Source organism: Anguilla anguilla, chromosome 14 (genome assembly GCF_013347855.1).
Source record: "Anguilla anguilla isolate fAngAng1 chromosome 14, fAngAng1.pri, whole genome shotgun sequence".
Lineage (NCBI taxonomy): Eukaryota > Metazoa > Chordata > Actinopteri > Anguilliformes > Anguillidae > Anguilla > Anguilla anguilla.
The window spans coordinates 33967312-33986694 of NC_049214.1; the positions used below are offsets into that span (position 1 = coordinate 33967312).

A 19383-nucleotide genomic window follows, 5' to 3' on the forward strand; every position below is an offset into this window, starting at 1 on the left:
GGTCATCAATCTGAGAATCCTTTCCCAGACGCAGGGCTGGAGCGGCGGACCAAAAGGCCAAGGATCCCGCACGACCTCGTGAGCCAACACCCAGATCTGGTTACAAACCCAGCCGGGCTCCTCCGGAGAGATGTGCCATCGATCAGGGGTCCCGCCCGCCACTCTTCCGGATCCCCCATCCCCCCTTTTCTTCTTCCTGTTCCCAGCACCAGTGTCCGTCTTTCAGAAAGTGCAGAAGTTATGGAGGGGGGGGGGGGGGGGGGTGTTCACCTTGCGACCGTTACCATGGAAATCTGCGCAGCAAGCCTCATCTGGGAGGTGTGCAAATTCAGATTACATTTTCACACACCCTAGATGTAGCGCAAAAAAAAAAGTAAAAAAAAGAATAATTTTAAAAACCTCTGGCAGCAACAGTAAATGTCTCACTTAAATGGAAGTAACAGCCTATTAATTTTTCATTATGACCGTAACCGTAAGTTACAGCAGTATTGTTTTGGCCATCAGAAGCGAGCGTATTACAATCCATCACCGAGCCGCTGCTGCTTCAGATTACAGGGAACGGAATCTTCACATTCCGATTGTTCTCCCTGACCCAAATTGGGACGGTCATTCGCGGATCCAAACGTCCCTTAGCCGTAAAATCTTCATTCATCACAGAGCCACGCTGGGCTTTGGGGACGGGGGGGGGCGGGGACGGGGAGGACAGGGGGGAACGGGGGGGTGCTGGGAGTTACCAGGTCCTTTCGCTACTCCTTCTCATTAGTCTTTTCACATTAGCAGAGTAACAGGCTGGACTTTAAAACTGGACCTTTTCATGTTCAATGTGAGAGCCATGGAAGTGACTCTCAAAAAAAAAAAAAACATAATGGGGGGAACAGGGCTCTACTCCGTCCTTCAGCAGTCCTCTCCTCTCCTCCCTCTCTCCCTCCCTCCCCCTCCTCCTCCTCCGCTCCCCGCTCGCTCCTGGCAGTTGATAAATCTGTGTGCCGCAGCGGCGGGGTGGAGCGATGGGGTGGAGCAGCAGCAGCAGCGAGGAGAGCAGCGGCTGACCAGCGCAGCGCTAACGCAGCGCATGCAGGACTGCAGACCGTTACACAGAGGGGTGTGTGTGTGTATAGTGTAAGAGTGTGTGTGTGTGGGGCTGTGTGTGTGTGTGTGTGTGTGTGTGTGCATGTGCTTGTGTACGTGTACGTGTGTGTGTGTCTGTTTCTGGCTGTCCATGCGTGTGCGTGTCTCCGTGAGTGTGTGTGTATGCATGCAGGTGCACATGTGTATCTGTAACCTACCAATTACCTCACACACTGAATAATTTACCTCCACACACACACACACATTCATTATGCATGCGCTACATGTGCACAGGAGGACACAGATAAATCCTCACGGAGCCCGGCTATTTCTGCAGACACAGCGCAGGAAACTCCGCGCTCTGCTGTCTCCCTCAGAATCTAATTCTGCGGCGCGTTCACCCACAAGCCCCTGCGGCTCGTCGCTGCCACCATCGCCTGCGTGGACATGCGCTACACCCCCCCCCAGCACAAGCCCCCCCCCCCCCCCCCAGGACCAGGCCAAGCAACAGCAAACTGCTGAAGAGGGCTGGAACACCAGGAATGTCACCCATAGCGATGAGGAGAAGGCTGCACGCGCACCCCGATAAATCCCAGCCGCCCAATCCGACTGAACCCCGCTAAAGCCCTCAGCCGCCGGGCCTCGGTCTGCCTTTATCTGGGCTGCCACATTGCAGCATTCCCCCCCCCCCCCCCCCCGGCCCAGTCCCCAGGCTCAGGGTATTAGGGACGCCGGTGGCCCCTGTCTCCCGCCGCGGCCCGGTCGCCCCGGAGAGGGGCCTCTGTCCGGCAGAGATACCGGCCGAGCCCGGCTAAGCGCCGCGTCCGCGGTCTTCAGAGCGACCAATCCCGTCGCCCGCAGAGCTACGGTGCCGTCAGCCGGATTTCACGGTGCTGCGTCGGCAGGGCGCCAGGCCGTAAAACACTTTATACTGCCTTTACTTCACACGGTTACCGTTACCGCGTCGGTAGCGTCTCTCATGTCTGCGTATGCTTTTACAATTTAGTCACGGTCGGCATGGTTACCTACATAAGCCCTTTAGCGATGTTGCAGGTGTGCCCTCTCTGGTCCAGGTGTGTTTTTTTTTTGGTCACGTCTGCATCGCTCTCAGTCCTACAGCTCAGCCGGATGCACTGATGTTATCTGGCACTGCAAATACGTCTGGGTAACAGTTTCCCCCCAAAAGAATGTAATTTAAAGTGATGTAATGCAATTAAATGTAATGTAAAGCAGTGTAATGTCATGCAATGGCATGGGAGGAGTAGGCTTCATCACACAGGTGCTCACAGGAGGGTCAAGGCAGTGCAGTGCAGGGCAGAGGTGTCTGTGGGCTCCTGTTGGTTAAAACTGGGGGACTACAGACTAGAGGCTGCAGATATGTCAGTCATGCTATCTAGGCTCTGGCAAGGGGGGGAAAGCCGAACGTCTGACTCATCGCGGGTAACACTACAATTAAAATTCCCTCTGTGGCATTGTGGCACTCTGGTGCATTGTGGGATACCGGTCCTCCGGGATACCGGCCCTGGACCCTGTGAATCTGCCCCAAAGGGCCGATGGTAGGGCAGTTCCCCAACGTGTGGCGCAGGGCTCGGGTGCGGGTCTGAAGCTCTCAGGCGAAGCTCAAGCGAGGCACGAGTGCGTGTGTTTCCAGTGACTGTGCAGCTGTGCAGCCACAATCTCTTTCTCAGAGATCTGAGCGATAGAGCAGCACAGCCCTGGAAAAGAGGCATCTGCTGAGCACATTACACCGGCCAGCGGGGACATGTGGAAGAGATCTAAGCCCCTCCCCCCCCCCCCCACAGGGTGTCACGCTCGCATGTGGTCTGGTGGGCAGATCCAACGCGCAGACATCCTGCCGCACCGCACCGCACCGCACCGCACCTCGTTTCAGCGCTAGCCAGGCTCGCCGTGAGGCTCCTGGCACAAACGTGCCCCCCCCCCCGGGGTCAAAAGGACACTCAGCGGGGTCAACAGTGCACCTAACACCCCCTCACACGCTCCGCACAACAGGCTCCGAGCCAACGAGGCGCGGACGCGGGGATTAGCGGCAAACCCGATTCGTGAGCCGTCCCGGTTCTCGCTGTTACTTTTAATTTTCCGGCGCTGTGAAGAAGGAAGCGGAGGGGTGCGCGGCCCCCCCGGGAGGGAGCGGCGGGGCGAGGAACCGTGTGCGCCCGGGCGTGATGACAGGTCACGGGATTTCGCGAACAAAGCAAAATAAATAAATTAATAAAAATAAAAAATGGAACAGCGTCTATATATATATATCTGGCTGACAGGATCCCATGGGGTTGAGCGGGGCCGGCTCGTAAATTTCGGCTGACTGCCCCCCCCGCCCCCCCGCCCCACCACGCGGGACGCGGGGTCCAGGGATTTGGGGCTCGGCCACGGAGCTCTCTCTCCCGCTGATCTCCTCTCGGGGCAGCGGGGGTGTAAATATGCTGCGGTGTCAGAACAGCAGGTGCCGTCCCGCCCCTCATCAACTATCCTGTCGCATCTCCCATGGGGAGGGGGTGGGGGGGCACTCTCGATTCGCCACCCCCCCCCCCCTCCCCACCCTCCATCCTCTGCCCTCCACCTCCACCTTCCCCTGGTCCACTCCCTGCACCCCCACCTGCCCCAAACGCACGCCTCCCTCCTGAAACCCCGGCTGTTCCGTACAGCGAGGGTTCTCCATTCGCTGGTCAGAGCTGGGTCCACTCGCATGGTTCAGTGGCCCTGGTCCCACAGAGCCACAGGTTCTGCTGGCAGTTCCCCTCACCTCCAAAACCAGCTCAGACCAAAGCAGCCAGGAGAGGCAAAGTAAGAGTGTAATCAAACTCAGGAACAGAGGAGAGGAGACCAGCTACAGGGAGGGTCCTCTTCTTCCCAAAAAAGCATTAGCATGAGCCCGAGCCCACCCCCGCCCCCAAACCCCAACCCTAAACACCTCCGCCCTACCTCCAACCCCCCCCCCCCCCCCGTCCACCTTCTCCAACCCACCGCACTTAGACCTGGAGCCCTGTCACTGTTGCCACACCAGAGTATGAGGGATTTCCCCTCATCAAGAATTCATTTCAGCCCCCTTCCCGGCAAAGAGAAGGCCTACGGGCTGGAGGGGGTGGGGGTGTGGGGGGTGTGTGTGGGGGGGGGGGGGGGGTGATTGATGCGATACTTTCGGGGCGAGGTGACCTTCCCGCAGAGCTATCATAAATAAGACAGAACCCCAAAGAAAGCGTGAGAACATAAGAAACAGCCCTGGGGTTAAGAGGCACCAAATGAGGTCAGCGATGAGGGTGTATGGCCCGCGACACGAGCTGATCCCGCTCGCACGGACACACGGCACCTCATTCCCACCGTGGGGGGGGGGGGGGGGGGTCGATACGCTTCGCTTTGCCAGGTGAAAAGGTTCTTGGCCTGCGGCATTGTCAACCACGCACCTCCGTGACCACGATCCCACCATGCAGTGCCCTCCAAGCACACCTTTCTACCTTAATCAGAATCTCAGCTCTGACAAACCACAATTTTTTTTTTCTTCTAATAATAAACCCATTTCGGCACAGGATTTTCGTCTGAAAAAACACGTCCAGCTCCTGTTCGTATAATGGTGAGAGTGGGGGGGGGGGGGGGGGGGGGGGGCGCTACGTGACTGAACGAAAAACAGTCGTTCTGGACGGCGAAGGGACCCGGAACCCGGCCCTGCCGTACCTCAGACGCAGCTGGGCGGCAGCCCACCGCCCTCAAGGCTTTTACGGGCACAGAGATCTAAATATAAGCGTGGAGGGTTAGCGGATTACACACCGAGCTCTGCTCAGAACCAGAACAGGCTGCATGCGCTGACCCACGGAGGGCTCTGGACCAGAACCAGCCCAGCAAAACACGACTGCAGGCGCGTACACCGCTAACAGCTTTGTTTTCCAGAACATTCCAGGCACGTTAGCAAAGTCAGGGTAAACGTTCCCAGCATGCAAACCTGTCCGATTCTCTGGACGTCCCAAGAAACGCCGCAGAAAAAGGCCACAGGAAAGTCATTCAGTTTTGTTATGCTAGCTAACAAAGAATTTGAACTGTGGATGGTCGTTTTCATGAATTACTGTTAAACAAATTTGCCATTGGAATACATGTTGTGTATTTGTGTATGCTTGTGTATGTGTCAAAGAGTGCATATGTACATGTGTGTATGTGTTTGTGTGTGCATGTATATGTGTATGAGTGTGAATGTATGTCTTCTATGTGTTTATGCATGTATTATTGTGTGAATGTGTGTGCATGTGTGTATGTATGTAAGCCTGTGTGTGTGTGTTTGGGGGGGGGGGCAGGGGGATGTGTGGGAGTGTTTGTGAGTGTGTGTGTGCTTGTGATTGTATTTGTGAGAGTTGTGAGAGTGTGTTTATGCCTGTGCATGCCTGTGCGTGTGCGTGTGTGTGTGTGGGAGTGTTTGAGTGTGTGTGTGCTTGCATTTGAGCGAGTGTGTTTGCATGTGTGTGTGTGCGTGCATGCATGCGTGCGTGCGTGTATGTGTGTGTGTGTGCGTGCATGCGTGTGTGCATCATAGCCATTTCCTCTTTGCCAGTGGGGTCCACATTCCTCTGCTCTCTGAGTGTTGGCGCAGTCTGCAGCGCGCGCTGGCCTGCTCACACACAGCCAGGGCATTCCGTGACCTCCGCTGCCAGACAACCCGTCCAATCAGCAGATTTCCTTAACGGCCCAGCACCCGCGTTCGCGGTCAGTTCCGATGACTCAACCCGCAATCTGCAACAGAAAAAGTGTCCGAGCGCACGCTGTTGGGCAGCAGCTTGAAACGAGAGCCACGTAGGACCGTCTGAAGCGTGTTCGAGGACGTCCTTCGCCCAAGACACCGCGCGCTTCTTCTGTGCGTACACTGGACGGGCGAGCACAACGTCGGCCGCGCGGGACCTGCACAAACACACCCACGGGCAAACGCTCTGCGCGTATCTGACGCCTTCGCAGGCCAACGCCAGCCAACGGGGACGGGCGACTCTCATACCATCTCTGCAGCGGTTGGAGAGGCGAGATTCCCCCTCGGGCACCGCGAGCTCGTAACGGAGAACGCCGGTAATCTGCCGAGGAGTTAATGCCGGGAAGGAGCGCTGTAATCCCGCTAATGCGCCGTAAACAAAGGATTCTTCCCACGCGCCTCTCCGCTTTGGACAGACATCGCCCCCCCCCCCCCCCCCCATCAGAATGACACGGCAAACACAGAGTATCAAACTTATTAGTGTAATCCATTATCGGGCGACAAAGGCAACGTTCGAGTGAAGTCAATACATGTTCACCAGAGCTCCTGGATCGATTTCCCTGAGTGAGTGAGTGAGAGAGAGAGAGAGAGAGAGAGAGAGAGACAGAGAGAGAGAGAGACAGAGAGAAAGAGAGATTACTATTTCATTTCATTATGTTTGAACTCCAATTATAATTTTAGAAGTATTAACAATTGTTCATGTTTTACTTCTGTTATACAACATGTTTTTGTACGTTTCCTTTGGCAATGTGTACTATATGTATTTCACGCCAATAAAGCACACTGAAATTGAAACTGAGAGAGAGAGAGAGAGGGAGACAGAGAGAGGGTGAGAGAGAGAGGGTGAGAGAGGGAGAGAGAGGGAGAGAGAGAGAGAGAGAGAGACAGGGTGTGAAAGAGGAAGAGAGAGAGAGGGAGAGAGACAGGGTGTGAAAGAGGAAGAGAGAGAGAGGGAGAGAGACAGGGTGTGAAAGAGGAAGAGAGAGAGGGAGAGAGACAGGGTGTGAAAGAGGAAGAGAGAGAGAGGGAGAGAGACAGGGTGTGAAAGAGGAAGAGAGAGAGAGGGTGAGAGAGGGAGAGAGACAGGGTGTGAAAGAGGAAGAGAGAGAGAAGGTGAAAAGAGAGGGTGATAACGGAGAAGATATCGGTGAAAGGAAAATGAAAAAAATATAAAAGATGAGATGACAGCATCAATGATCAAGCGTGCTTTTTTATGAAGTAGGGGAGAGGGTGGGGGGGGGGGGGTAGCAGGGGGATTAAGACATATGGATCTTTCTCCCCTTCTGTTCTGCATTCCGACATGATCTTTGCCTGCCAAGCCTAATACTGTAAGACTGAGAACAGAACAGAGCCAAGCCTAATACTGTAAGACTGAGAACAGAACAGAGCCAAGCCTATTACTGTAAGACTGAGACCAGAACAGAGCCAAGCCTATTACTGTAAGACTGAGACCAGAACAGAGCCAAGCCTATTACTGTAAGACTGAGACCAGAACAGAGCCAAGCCTATTACTGTAAGACTGAGAACAGAACAGAGCCAAGCCTATTACTGTAAGACTGAGAACAGAACAGAGCCAAGCCTAATACTGTAAGACTGAGAACAGAACAGAGCCAAGCCTATTACTGTAAGACTGAGACCAGAACAGAGCCAAGGCTAGTACTGTAAGACTGAGACCAGAACAGAGCCAAGCCTATTACTGTAAGACTGAGACCAGAACAGAGCCAAGGCTAGTACTGTAAGACTGAGACCAGAACAGAGCCAAGCCTAATACTGTAAGACTGAGACCAGAACAGAGCCAAGGCTAGTACTGTAAGACTGAGACCAGAACAGGGCCAAGGCTAGTACTGTAAGACTGAGACCAGAACAGAGCCAAGCCTAATACTGTAAGACTGAGACCAGAACAGAGCCAAGGCTAGTACTGTAAGACTGAGACCAGAACAGAGCCAAGGCTAGTACTGTAAGACTGAGACCAGAACAGAGCCAAGCCTATTACTGTAAGACTGAGACCAGAACAGAGCCAAGGCTAGTACTGTAAGACTGAGACCAGAACAGAGCCAAGCCTATTACTGTAAGACTGAGACCAGAACAGAGCCAAGGCTAGTACTGTAAGACTGAGACCAGAACAGAGCCAAGCCTAATACTGTAAGACTGAGACCAGAACAGAGCCAAGGCTAGTACTGTAAGACTGAGACCAGAACAGGGCCAAGGCTAGTACTGTAAGACTGAGACCAGAACAGAGCCAAGCCTAATACTGTAAGACTGAGACCAGAACAGAGCCAAGGCTAGTACTGTAAGACTGAGACCAGAACAGAGCCAAGGCTAGTACTGTAAGACTGAGACCAGAACAGAGCCAAGCCTATTACTGTAAGACTGAGACCAGAACAGAGCCAAGCCTAATACTGTAAGATTTAGGAGAACAGACAGTCAGGAATAAGACTGTTAGACTGAAATCAGATCAGACAGTCAATGATAAGTCGAGGTTTTATTCCTTTGTTGATCTCTCGCTAGTTTTGTTTTTTGCCCTTTCTTCGCTGAGGGATTGTGGGAAACCGAGCTGGCATGTGTGAAGTAACCATGCCGACGGTTTTTGTTTTCTCAAGCCTAGAAGGCGGCACGCTCCGCTCCACTTTGCCCACCGTGACCCAATGCCTGCAGTTAATAGAAAACATAACAGCGCCAGGGAAACATTGCGCAAAAAAAAAAAATTAAATCTAATTTTTTTTTTTTACATTGTTTTAAAAGAAAATCAATTCACAGTGCATCATATTCTCCATGACTACAACTTGACATTGCCTGGTAACCAAAAGCCTCTTTTCCACCGTAGGGCCGAACGGTTACCAGGGGCGCTCCGCGCCGTTCCGCGCTGCTCAGGACTCGTGGGAACGGTTACCGTTTCTGATTCCATCGGTCGGGCTGCTAAAACCAGGACCAGGAAGCATCTGAGAAACACTAGTGACGACAGCAAGTGACGCAGCGGATCAGCGACCGTAAATGTGAAACCAATCAGTGAATACCTACGTCATTAAGCCCGCCCACCCGAACGGTTCTGCTGCACTGAGCACGGTTGTCTAACCGTGCCGAGAAAATCGTGCTGGGCACAGGTTTGTAAGCGTTCCGCGCCAAACCGTTTCCAGGAGGAAACACCATTGGAACCGTTCCTGTCCGTGCTCAGAACCGTTCGGCCCTGCAGTGGAAAAGAGGCTAAAGACAGCGTGCTTCAGAACGCACCCCTCCGGGGGTCCTCCACTGTCCGTTTAAATGATTCCTAAAAAAGACAGTATGTACACACAATGTCTAGTGTTAATTCAACTCTAACAGAGTACACGAGTCCAATAGGAACCATGTGTACTCTGTAAGAGTTGATTCAACGCTGAATATTTCACTGTGTACGTGGACTTGATGTAGACCAGTCAAAGGCCAAACAAGGTGCACATAACAGAATGCGCAGGACTTCAGGCTTCATACTGGAGCTCAGCAAGTGGAAATGATTTTGTCCGCACGCCATTTAAAACAGAAAGAAAAGTCTGAAAAGGAGGCAGACGTTATTATCTTCTCAGGCTTTCGGGACAGGGCACAGTGTTTCCATGGCAGAGCGGGCCTTAAATGAAAATATTATGAGGGAAAGATCAACGAAATGCTAAACCATTGAGGAAACAGGCAAAGCCGGTGGTGAGAGTGATGTCTCTCCATCCAGAAGAAAGGACTATATACATAGGGGTTACGGACTTTATGGATTCGCCAGATAGCATACTATGCTCTTGAAATCCTTTCTTCCTCTGTTACGTAACCGGAAGACGTTGGTAACAGGAGTTTCCAGTGCTGCTACAGTACAGTGCAACTCAGACACAGCGTTGTACTCGGCCACATCACTTTATGAATTTTCGAGTGAATCAAATTGGATAGTCACAAAAACCAACATTACAGAACAGAACTTTCGATGGGCTGCACGCGTTTGGCGACTCGCCGCAGCCTGAAAATGTGATACGTTTTGGGGCCGTGGTTCAAGGGAGTCGCACTTTTATCACATCAACGGGCGTCTCAAAATTTCCTGGTAAGGAACACGAGCGTGTTACGCAAGCCTTCAAAATTAATGAAGGATGCGTCGCGAGAAACTAAAGATCAGCTCCCGCAGAGAGAGACTGAAGAACAGTCATTCTTGATTACGGTTTATTCCGTTTTTTTATTTTTATTTTTTAAATAAGTTGCCTCCTTGAATAACAATGAATAGTAATCACGTCTCCCGTGATATCTGCGGTTTGACTTTGTGATTGTATTCGGACTCCTGGAGTGAGTAAGGGTTTTTAATCCTCCAAGGAGGTCTATCCGCAGCTGCGAGCATGAATCACCACATCGACCGATTTTTTATTTACTGTGATAATGTTATAATAAGAACTCTTTTCCCCAGTTCCTTTCTATCCATGGTAAATTGCATCCGCTAAAATTATCCTCATTAATAACTATTCAAATTACAAACAACTGCTCTGCAGAACGTGTGCATGCATCCAGAGAACGACTGTGTGAGAGACAGAGAGAGGGGGAGAGCGAGCCGTCTGACATGCAGCCAAACTCCTCATTCGAGTCTCCAAGTATGAGGAAACCGACACGTTCCTTTGATCTGCCGATGCTCGCCCCCCTGTGGAATGAAAGGAAATTACAAGCAGCTTTCCCTTCCAGACTCCTGACTGCGAGCATTCTTTATCGTAAAAAAAACCTATATTTATACCAAGGACAACATTTCACAAACAGAGGGAAAACTGGACCCCAGCCATTGAGCATGCGATTTCACAAATGGTTCCAGTTGCGTGGCTGCTTCTGGAAGGCCGCAGCCTACAGACACTACTTAAAATAAGTATACATCATACGAAGTATCAGTAAATTATATGCCAGCGTCTGTGCGCTGCGCCAAATCCATGACTCAAAACACTTCGCTGTGCATAGGTGTTGGTAGCCTTAAGTATAAGAACCATCCATTATTTCTTTCCGCCTATTATTCCAGGTAAAAAAGCAACCCCGACAGCGTATAGACTACACCCATAGAATGCATGCTTCAATTTCGACACTACACATTGTGTAGATTTGCCTTTTTATAATGTGGGACATATGAGTTCACATGACTGTAAGTTACTTTCTGACGTTACTTTGAAATCTGGCAAGACATCCTCGTGACATCCTCGTGGTAACGGCTGCCATAGGGGAGGCCATTATCAACATGATATTATATAATGTCACAGCATGTCATATGATAAATAAGTGGGCAGATTATTAACATTATGTTGACGGGCTATTGAACTGTGCAACACGGGGCGCCCAAGGCCCGGTGATAGCTACTGTACACCCATATCCGCAGCTTCCATCAGAGGGAGTAGGCGCGTTTTTGATCAGCTCAGATCCCTGATAAAGAGGTGCTAAATGATCATGTGATCAAACAGTGATCCATTCCAGTCTGCTCTTCAAAAAAGAGAACGTAGCCTCGACGGAACAACTGTTCTGTCATCACACGCGCGGATGCTCTTGAACGCGCTCCCTCACAGTTCAAAGAAATTACGCAAGGACAGCGTGGTTGGTTATGCCTAGGGCAGCACTCTCGCGCTTGCCTCTTTGAACGCACGGTCTGTGATATGGCAAACAGGACAGGCGAATAGCCTCGGGCGACACAGTGATACAGCTCTCCCAGCGCACCGGTTGTCCCGGAGGCTAACTGCTGTCCAGCATCTTTGCATCACACAAGTTATCAAGGTATTCCCAGAACACAGATCTTTTACACTTTTACACGTTGAAGATGAAAATGCGTTTTTGTATCTCCGACGTTAAATGCATGACATTCCGTTACACCCAGCTCACAGAAGGAAAAAAACTGCACTGCAACTTCGCCTGGGAAAAATTACGAGATACCGGCTCCTACACCGTAGGCTACATAATAAAATACGCGAACAGGCAGTGCAGTCTATAGTGGTACGAAACCTAAGCTACACCAGGAAATATACAGTGGAACGTATCACGTTATCATTCCAATGTGCAATATCGGGAAAATACCATAATCGCACGGGTTTTACTTAATTTGAATACAAATTCGTGAAAGATAAAGCCAATCCTATGCCATTCTAAACTAGTCCCCGTTGTCTTGTAAAGTATCTGCCGCAGACATAAAAATAATTATGAAACAAATTAAATAAACAAATAAAAATAAAATCAATTAAAATTACAGAATAAAAATAAATTGCGGTTTAAAAGTGGGATATCAATTGCGCTTACCTTCTTCCGGGGCTGCCATTTCATCATATTTGTAAACCAAAAATGTACAGCATCAAGATATTATACACGCTGAGAAATTAGATTTAAGGGAGTTGCAGGACCAAGTCATACTGCCTCGCGACTTCCTTCAATTTTGCAGCATATTCCCTTCGAGAGAGAAAAAAATCTCACGATGAAAATGACGCAAACGACAGGCTGTAAACTGGGAACGTTTCTGACAGTCTCCGTTTAAATCCAATATACACTGTACGTTATCTGGAACTTTACCAGGTGAAATTAATTACCGCACAGTCCATAAGAAAAACTGCAAGCGTGCGGATAGGCGATCAGCTCCGCAATGTGTCCGTAGGAAGAGGGTTGCAAAGCGGGGTTCCTCATTGAAAGTGGACAATCCCTTTACTGTAACAGTAGGATTGCGGAATCGTTTATTCATAAACTTTATTCTTTTCAGGCTTCGAGGCTTTAAAAAGCCGCAGAATTTGTAAAACTGTGTAGTGTCATCTAGGTCCCTTTTAACATGTTGAAAGTCGAGTGTATCCGAAAAACTGAACGGAAAATTACTGCGTACAAGATCAAGACAGTTGTTTTCCTTATTTTCCTCTCCCCTGGAACCACATAAGCATATTATCAATTCGTATTCCAAATACCCGTTCGAACCAAAGGGATAACGTTTCCTCTTCCTTCGCAGGCTTGCAGTTTTGTTTTTTTTTTAATTCCAAGAACAAACCGTCATTCCACGAGAGAACTCCAAGAAGAAAGCGCTACTTGCTCAGAATAAGCGGAGCGCGACAGAGAAGCAGTCACGGAAAAAAAGAACAGAAAAAATCCCAAGAATTTCTGAGCGAAGAGCTGGAAGGATATCCTGCAACTGCAACAAACTGGACTTCAGTACACTAATGACTTCCTTCCCTGCTCCGTCTTCCCTCGGCTTCGCTGATACAGAGAAAAAGACAGCGAAAGGACCTGCCTACCGGGTCATAGAGCCGTCGGCTCACGCGCGCGCTACGGTGCCTCCGTTCAGGAAGGCAATGGTAATCCACTGTGCACAATTCCTAATACCGGCATATATCAAAAGGATGCCGGTCTCTCGAAAGGTCAAAAGTGGAACTGCATTCAACATTACCCGCTGCGCGTGACGGGGTTTCTGTCCAAATGCACTGGAGACAGGTAATCAAAATTCTTTGATACATTAGTTTGTTTATTCGATAATAAACTGAAGCTGCACAACTCAGATTGCGAGAATAATGTTGATAATAGAAAGATTTTTTTGTAGCAGTAGGTTGTCACACTAGCCATAAAATATCAGAATATAAATTATGTGCGTACATACAGCCACAGAATTCAGAATTAATAGGCACAGTATTATATCACTTGGGTGGGGGGGGCTTTGCATGGGAAACTTGTGAGGGACATGGGGGGAGTTCTGGGAATGTGCAAACAGTAAGACAGAGGTGTCAAAATGCCTGCCCCCACCCCCGCCCCGCCCCAAAGGGGATAATCCTGGTGTGCAAAAATACCAGATCTTCCACAGACATAGCTGGGCGCAACTCAACACCTGTTTTGTTGGTTCTGTTTCCCCCATCGCCGCCTTTCAAGATGGATCCCCTCACTGTTTACCTGGGTTTAAGGGTCTTAGGAGATTTGGAAGAGTTCCTTCTCTCCCTCTTTGTGGCAAATTGCCTCCCCCCCCCCAACCAACCATGATATTATCAGCTGCTCCTATTTCAAAGGCTTGAAAAGTGTTGACAGACGCCCTCAGAGGAGGCAGTAATGCCATACATTGTCCAACCTGAGTACACCTTCGCCACAGATTTTATTTGGCAGCCATAAAATTTGGTCTATAAAAATGGGCTTTCTGTGGTTTACTCATCCTGTTAAGCCACTGTTCTGGAGCACAGATGAGCCCCACGGTATGGTGTTGAATCCAGACTGTTCTAGTGCCTACTGTGTCCAGCAGACCTGCAATGTAAAGCACAGCTGGCTCTAGTAAAAAAACAAAAAGCAGTGACCCCTGCTGGGCAATTGAGCAACTGCAAACACGCCTGTTAGGTGTGTGGTAACCAACCCTGTTCCTGGAGATCTACCATCCTGTAGGTTTTCATTTCAACCCTAATTTGGTACACCTGACTCTACTAATTAGCAGCTCAACAAGCTATCTAGTTGCTGAATGAGGTGTGCTTTGTTAGGGTTAGAATGAAAACCTACAGGATGGTAGATCTCCAGGAACAGGGTTGGTTACCACTGTACTAAACCAATACGTTTAGATGTGACGGAAACCATCTGTTTGAGTTCCCAGGTAAAAATCACCTGAAATTTTGCACCATTTCTTCACAGGTTGGACTGTGAACCACACTGGATACGATCACAGCGCGATAAGACAAGCAATTTCTTTTTCTTTTTTTTTTTTGGGGGGGGGGGGGCACAAAAAATTAATGCACATAAATCTTGTGAAGAAATGGAAGATTGGGCCTTCTTCCAAGGCCTTCTTCCATTTTCATCATTCAATGACTTTCCGCCATACATACATTAAGGTTGAGGCCCTGTTCATGTGGTTAAAAAAGAAGAACGGTAATAAATATGTTATTACACATCAATTATGTATGATTTCTCCTAGTGCACATGCAGTAAGCAGGTTCAATGTGTTTCACCCCACAGCAAGAAAATGTAAACAAGTAAATTGCAAAAGAAACACCTATTGCTACATTCACTTAGTATCTCAACTAATTTCACTTGTTTGTCATTTAAAAATTTACTTAATAGAATAAGTTGAACATTTAAAATAAATACACATTATTTCCTAATTGTTTGCTTATTGCATGGACAGCCTCTTAAAAAATACAAACATCAAACATGTTTCACATTATTGCAAGTTTTTAGACTTGGCTCAAAAGATTTGTGACGGCCAACGACGCAATTTATAATACACCGCCAACAGCCAATAGGTGCACTGTATTTGTCTGACATCAGCACATCGGAGGAGGGCCACAATAAAAAAATATCTAAAAGAATCCTGTAGGAGTCTCGTAACGTGTGAAGCAGGCTTTGCAGAATCTTAAGATCTGTACAGCTCTAGGCCTATAAACCTACGACTTTTGACAGGTTATTGTTAAATGTGAGAGTGTGTCTTACTTTCGTCATTCAGACGTCTTCTTCTGATGTATGGGAGACCGTAGAAGTAAAAGCAATCACTTACACTTTTTCTTCACAAACTGAGTTTGGCATGCTAGTTTCAGTGATCACTGAACTGTGTTTCTGAAGAGAAATAAGTATTTATGGCCTTTAATCGCTAGTCAGATCTAAGGTCAAATGTTGAGTGAACCACAGCCGCTCACTCTTATTACTTCTATTTAGACAAATTCCAAATATGCGTCCCGGCCAATCAGCTGAGCCGTAATTGTCACACGGGGCCTGAGGATGGGGGCAGGGTCAGGAAGTCATGCAGAAGACAAGAGGGGAAGCATATGGCCACGCAGACAGAAGCAGCCGACCGTCACTTAGCGCCAAATCATCCGGTCCAATTGATATAAATGAAGTGCATTGTGGGTCCCTGTCACTGGGAGCACAGATGTTAACTGAGGCCCACGTGCCACACGCCAGCATGGCCGGTCCTCTTTTTACCAGCGGCACTACCCTGACTACACCCCCCCCCGCAACCCCCCCCCCCCCCCCCCCCCACCCCCACAACCCCATGACTTTGCGCCTTCCCTTGTATATTCGCTGACGCGCCTCGATCCTGATGAGCATGCGATTCCCACAAATGGCGGTGACAGTCTTTATTTACAGTTCGCTCGTCTCGTCTGACCTCCTCCCCGAACCCCGCCCGCTCCGTCCACTGAGAATGCTGCCAGGATGCTGAGTCGGGACACAGGTGGGGGGGGGGGGGGGCGGGGGTGTTGGTTAGTGATAGCTCTCTGAAAGAGTGGAGGAGGAAGCTTTAGCTTCCAGTCAGAAGTTTGCTCTCAGGTGCAGATACTGAGCTGGATGCCCATCTGTCTGTCTGTCTGCTTTTACGCCAGCCCAGGACCGAATTATTATACTATTATAATTATTATTACCTGATAAAATTAACGTTTTAGACACCAGTTCAAATTCCTGCAGACGACTGTCTACTTTTACCAGCATCCAGAACACAGCTCTTCCTTCGCATGACTGTATGTTTGGGTTAGTCACACATTTTAAGTGAAAATTCTCAGGGACTGTTTTTCAAATTTAGCAACGTGTGGGAGTCAGCATGGCACGGCCCAGAGGACGGCTGAATCTGAACCCTACGCTCAAGTCCAGCTACAGGGCCTGGGGTTCGATTTCCCCACATAGGCACCCTCTGCTGTCCCATTATCTGAAAAAAGTGGAACAACTACAAACGGATGGTTGACTTCATAATGTTCTTAAAAACTAAATAAATGAATAAATACAATAAAATAAATTTACCAGCATAAAAAAACGTTGAAGCATTTCAGATATTTCTACTCTGTTCATGGTCTGCAGCATTGTGCAGCAAATCTCAATCTCAGTGCAAACAGATTAGAGCCTGCATGTTTGCTCACAGTCACTGGCTACCTGTAATTGCTTTAAGAAACGATAGCGCTCGCAAGCTATCAAAGCTTCCAAAAGACAAACTGAATTTAGACGCCTTAAGGATTTGGCTCTTCGTCAGGTTGGTGCATAACGTGCTTCACCTCCGGCTTTTAAACGACACGGTTTCCCCGGGTCTGGGGCTGTCAGGGTTACCGCCACTATGTCGCCATCTCGCCGGTGCCCTCCTCCTGTCATAGATGCCACTCAAGCTGGGGTCGCCACGGGAACCACGGGACATCCCCTTGGGCTCTTTGCCAGCTCGGCGGACCATAACCTGGATCCGATTCCTACCTGTCGGAGCGCTCGCCCCTCCGCGGTTTCGCTTCTGGTGACGCGAGCGACCGCGAATCCCCGAGCGGAGACCGACACGTCGTACCGCACCGAGGTCAAACGAGCCAATCAGGAGTCCTGACGAGAGCTCCCCTGTGGCTTCTATCAAAGCGCGGCGAGGCTAACCCTTTTAGGGAATGAGGCCTGTCGCGCAGCACGTGCGTGCGCTACCACAACCTCCGCTACAAATTCAGCCCCTGACATGCGAGAGCTCCTCGCACACGCAGAATACATAATCCTGCCTGCTCACGGCTGGGCTGCACCGCTGCAGTCCCTGCTTTCCTGCTCCAGTCCTCTCAACGGCTGTGTGTAACCCAATGATGCCGCTTCATTCCTTACATCAGACCCCAGTAAACACATCTTCACCAGGAACACACCTGCCGTCTGCGGCTGTTGCTCGTGACTTTCCCCGAAACAAAATGTCAGAGCAGATGAATGGCTGGGCTAACAGTAACGACACAAAAAAGCACAACAGCGAAGCTATAAGCACAGCGCCCCCGCGCTACACCGCCAACCTCGTCTACCGCCTGGAGTACTGATGTCCTCCCACAGGGGGAGTCACTGTATTTATGCCCCGCTACTGCATATCACCGCCTGTCCACCGTCCACCCGCTCTCTCTGCACTGAGCTGATCGAATGTGAAAAAACTGCATTACTGAAAATGCACTGCTGCACTTAACCATAGAAAAGATTCTATGCATGAGATGAGTGGCTTAACTTTGATGGTCCTGGTCAAAAAAAAAAAAAAGGCGTCTCCCTAAGAATTCTGAATGCAGAGAGCCTCGTTAAGGTAGCTGTCCACTGCTGTCCGGAACTGAAGTATTCAAAGGTCAGAGGCATTTCTCTCTCTTCAGTTTACCATTAAAGCCATTTGTTTGCAGGGGGGAAAAAAGGTTGGCAGGACTATAATAGTACATTAATGTTTTATTAAGATACAAAGCACTGCAGTTTTATGAATTAAAGTTTTATTTTGTTAAGTTGTGCACCATCATTATTTACAAACCCAAGTTTTTAAAACGTTTTCTTCCACCCTTGTTTTATGGCCACCCCCACTTTTTTTTTTTTTTGCCAACTTTAATCCTTTATTTATAAGTGCCGGTATAATACTGGAGCACTGTAATGCACTCTTATTCAAACAGAAAGGTCCTGGTGTTCTGCATCCCCGCACCACCATAAATTACACTCTGCCTGCTCAGGCCTTCGTACAGGGTTTCTAATCTGTATGCATTTATTTTCTCAAATAATGTTAGTTGGAGAAAAATGCCCCATGTATTGTCTGCCCTGAGAGACTGAGCACCAGGGCGGGACTGGGAAGGGGTGGGGGGAGAATCCCATGCAGTAAAATGTTCAGTGTTAAATTAACTCTGACAGAGTACATTTCACACTGATAGAGTACATTTGAACTTACTGTGTGAGAGGGGTCTCAGGTGAGGGACGGACACTGCTCTCATTGGACAGGGCGTTCACTGAGTCACAAGCTGGGCCCCGAAGTAGACCCATCGGTAGGCCTCAGAACACCAACGCAATTTCAAACCGCCCCCCCCCCCACCACTAACACTACCCCCATCCCCACCCTCACCCACACCCTCACCCCAACCCCCACCCCAGTCCCAGCCCAGCCACACAAGGTCTGCTTTCCCAATCACAGACGCACAGGAAATCAAGATGGCGGCCCCTCTCTCTCTCTCTCTCTCTCTCAGGCTGTAATTTTCCATGATTGAACTGGTTAAGCTCACATCCTTTTCTTGTCCGTGCCAATTGAATCCTCAAAAAATAAAAGTCGGTGCCAGTGCGCTTGGGCTGGGCATACTGTGTGTGCCTGTGTGTGACTGTGTGTGTGTGTGTGTGTGTGTGGAACCCAGATGACAGTAACAGAGGTGGTTTTGGCAACAAGTAAAAGAAAATTGAAATGGGGAGGTGGGTTCAAAAGAAAAAGCAAGCTGCCAGTCGACCTCTCCTTTCTCATACTAGTGTTTTTTTTTTTTTTCTTTAACCACATCTAAAAACCTATCAACCCGATCGCACCCTGGGTCGCTCACGCATAATGGCATTTTAATTCCAGGAGGCAGATGTCACACTAGGACAGACCTGATGCCTCCCGCCCACTCTCAGTTCCCCTCCCACCCTGCACTTGTCTTGTGTGCGACCTTTGACCCTTGTAATGAGTGGGTGATGTAATTAGTGTCAAAATGTCCTGCTAAAGATGGCAGGTCCTGGACATTGGAGAAATGGAGAGTGGGGGGGGAGGGGGGGCGAGACAGAGGAGAGAAAGATAAACAGGAGGACCTGCGGCTGATATCTGAGTGAGGAGGGGGGGGGGGGGGGGGGGGGGGGGGGGGGGGGGGGGGGGGGGGTCTGTTCCCCCGCTTCACCTTTCACTTAGCTGCTCTCAAATCCTAAAACCCGGGGGGGGGGGGGGG

At 49.6% G+C, this 19383-nt stretch overlaps 1 protein-coding gene across 2 annotated transcripts in view; it reads right to left on the minus strand.

The window, feature by feature from the left end:
* The window catches only part of ttc28 (tetratricopeptide repeat domain 28), a 290826-nt gene that overhangs the window by 175897 nt on the left and 95546 nt on the right, over positions 1-19383 (minus strand). The window contains exon 1 of one of the 2 annotated variants that reach the window (XM_035391602.1): positions 12059-13177. The exons of the other annotated variant lie outside the window; for it this stretch is intronic. Coding sequence (XP_035247493.1) covers positions 12059-12085 — 27 coding nt within the window. The 5' untranslated portion in view covers positions 12086-13177. Of the gene's footprint in view, positions 1-12058; positions 13178-19383 lie in introns of those variants that run through there. 2 annotated transcript variants of the gene reach the window in all.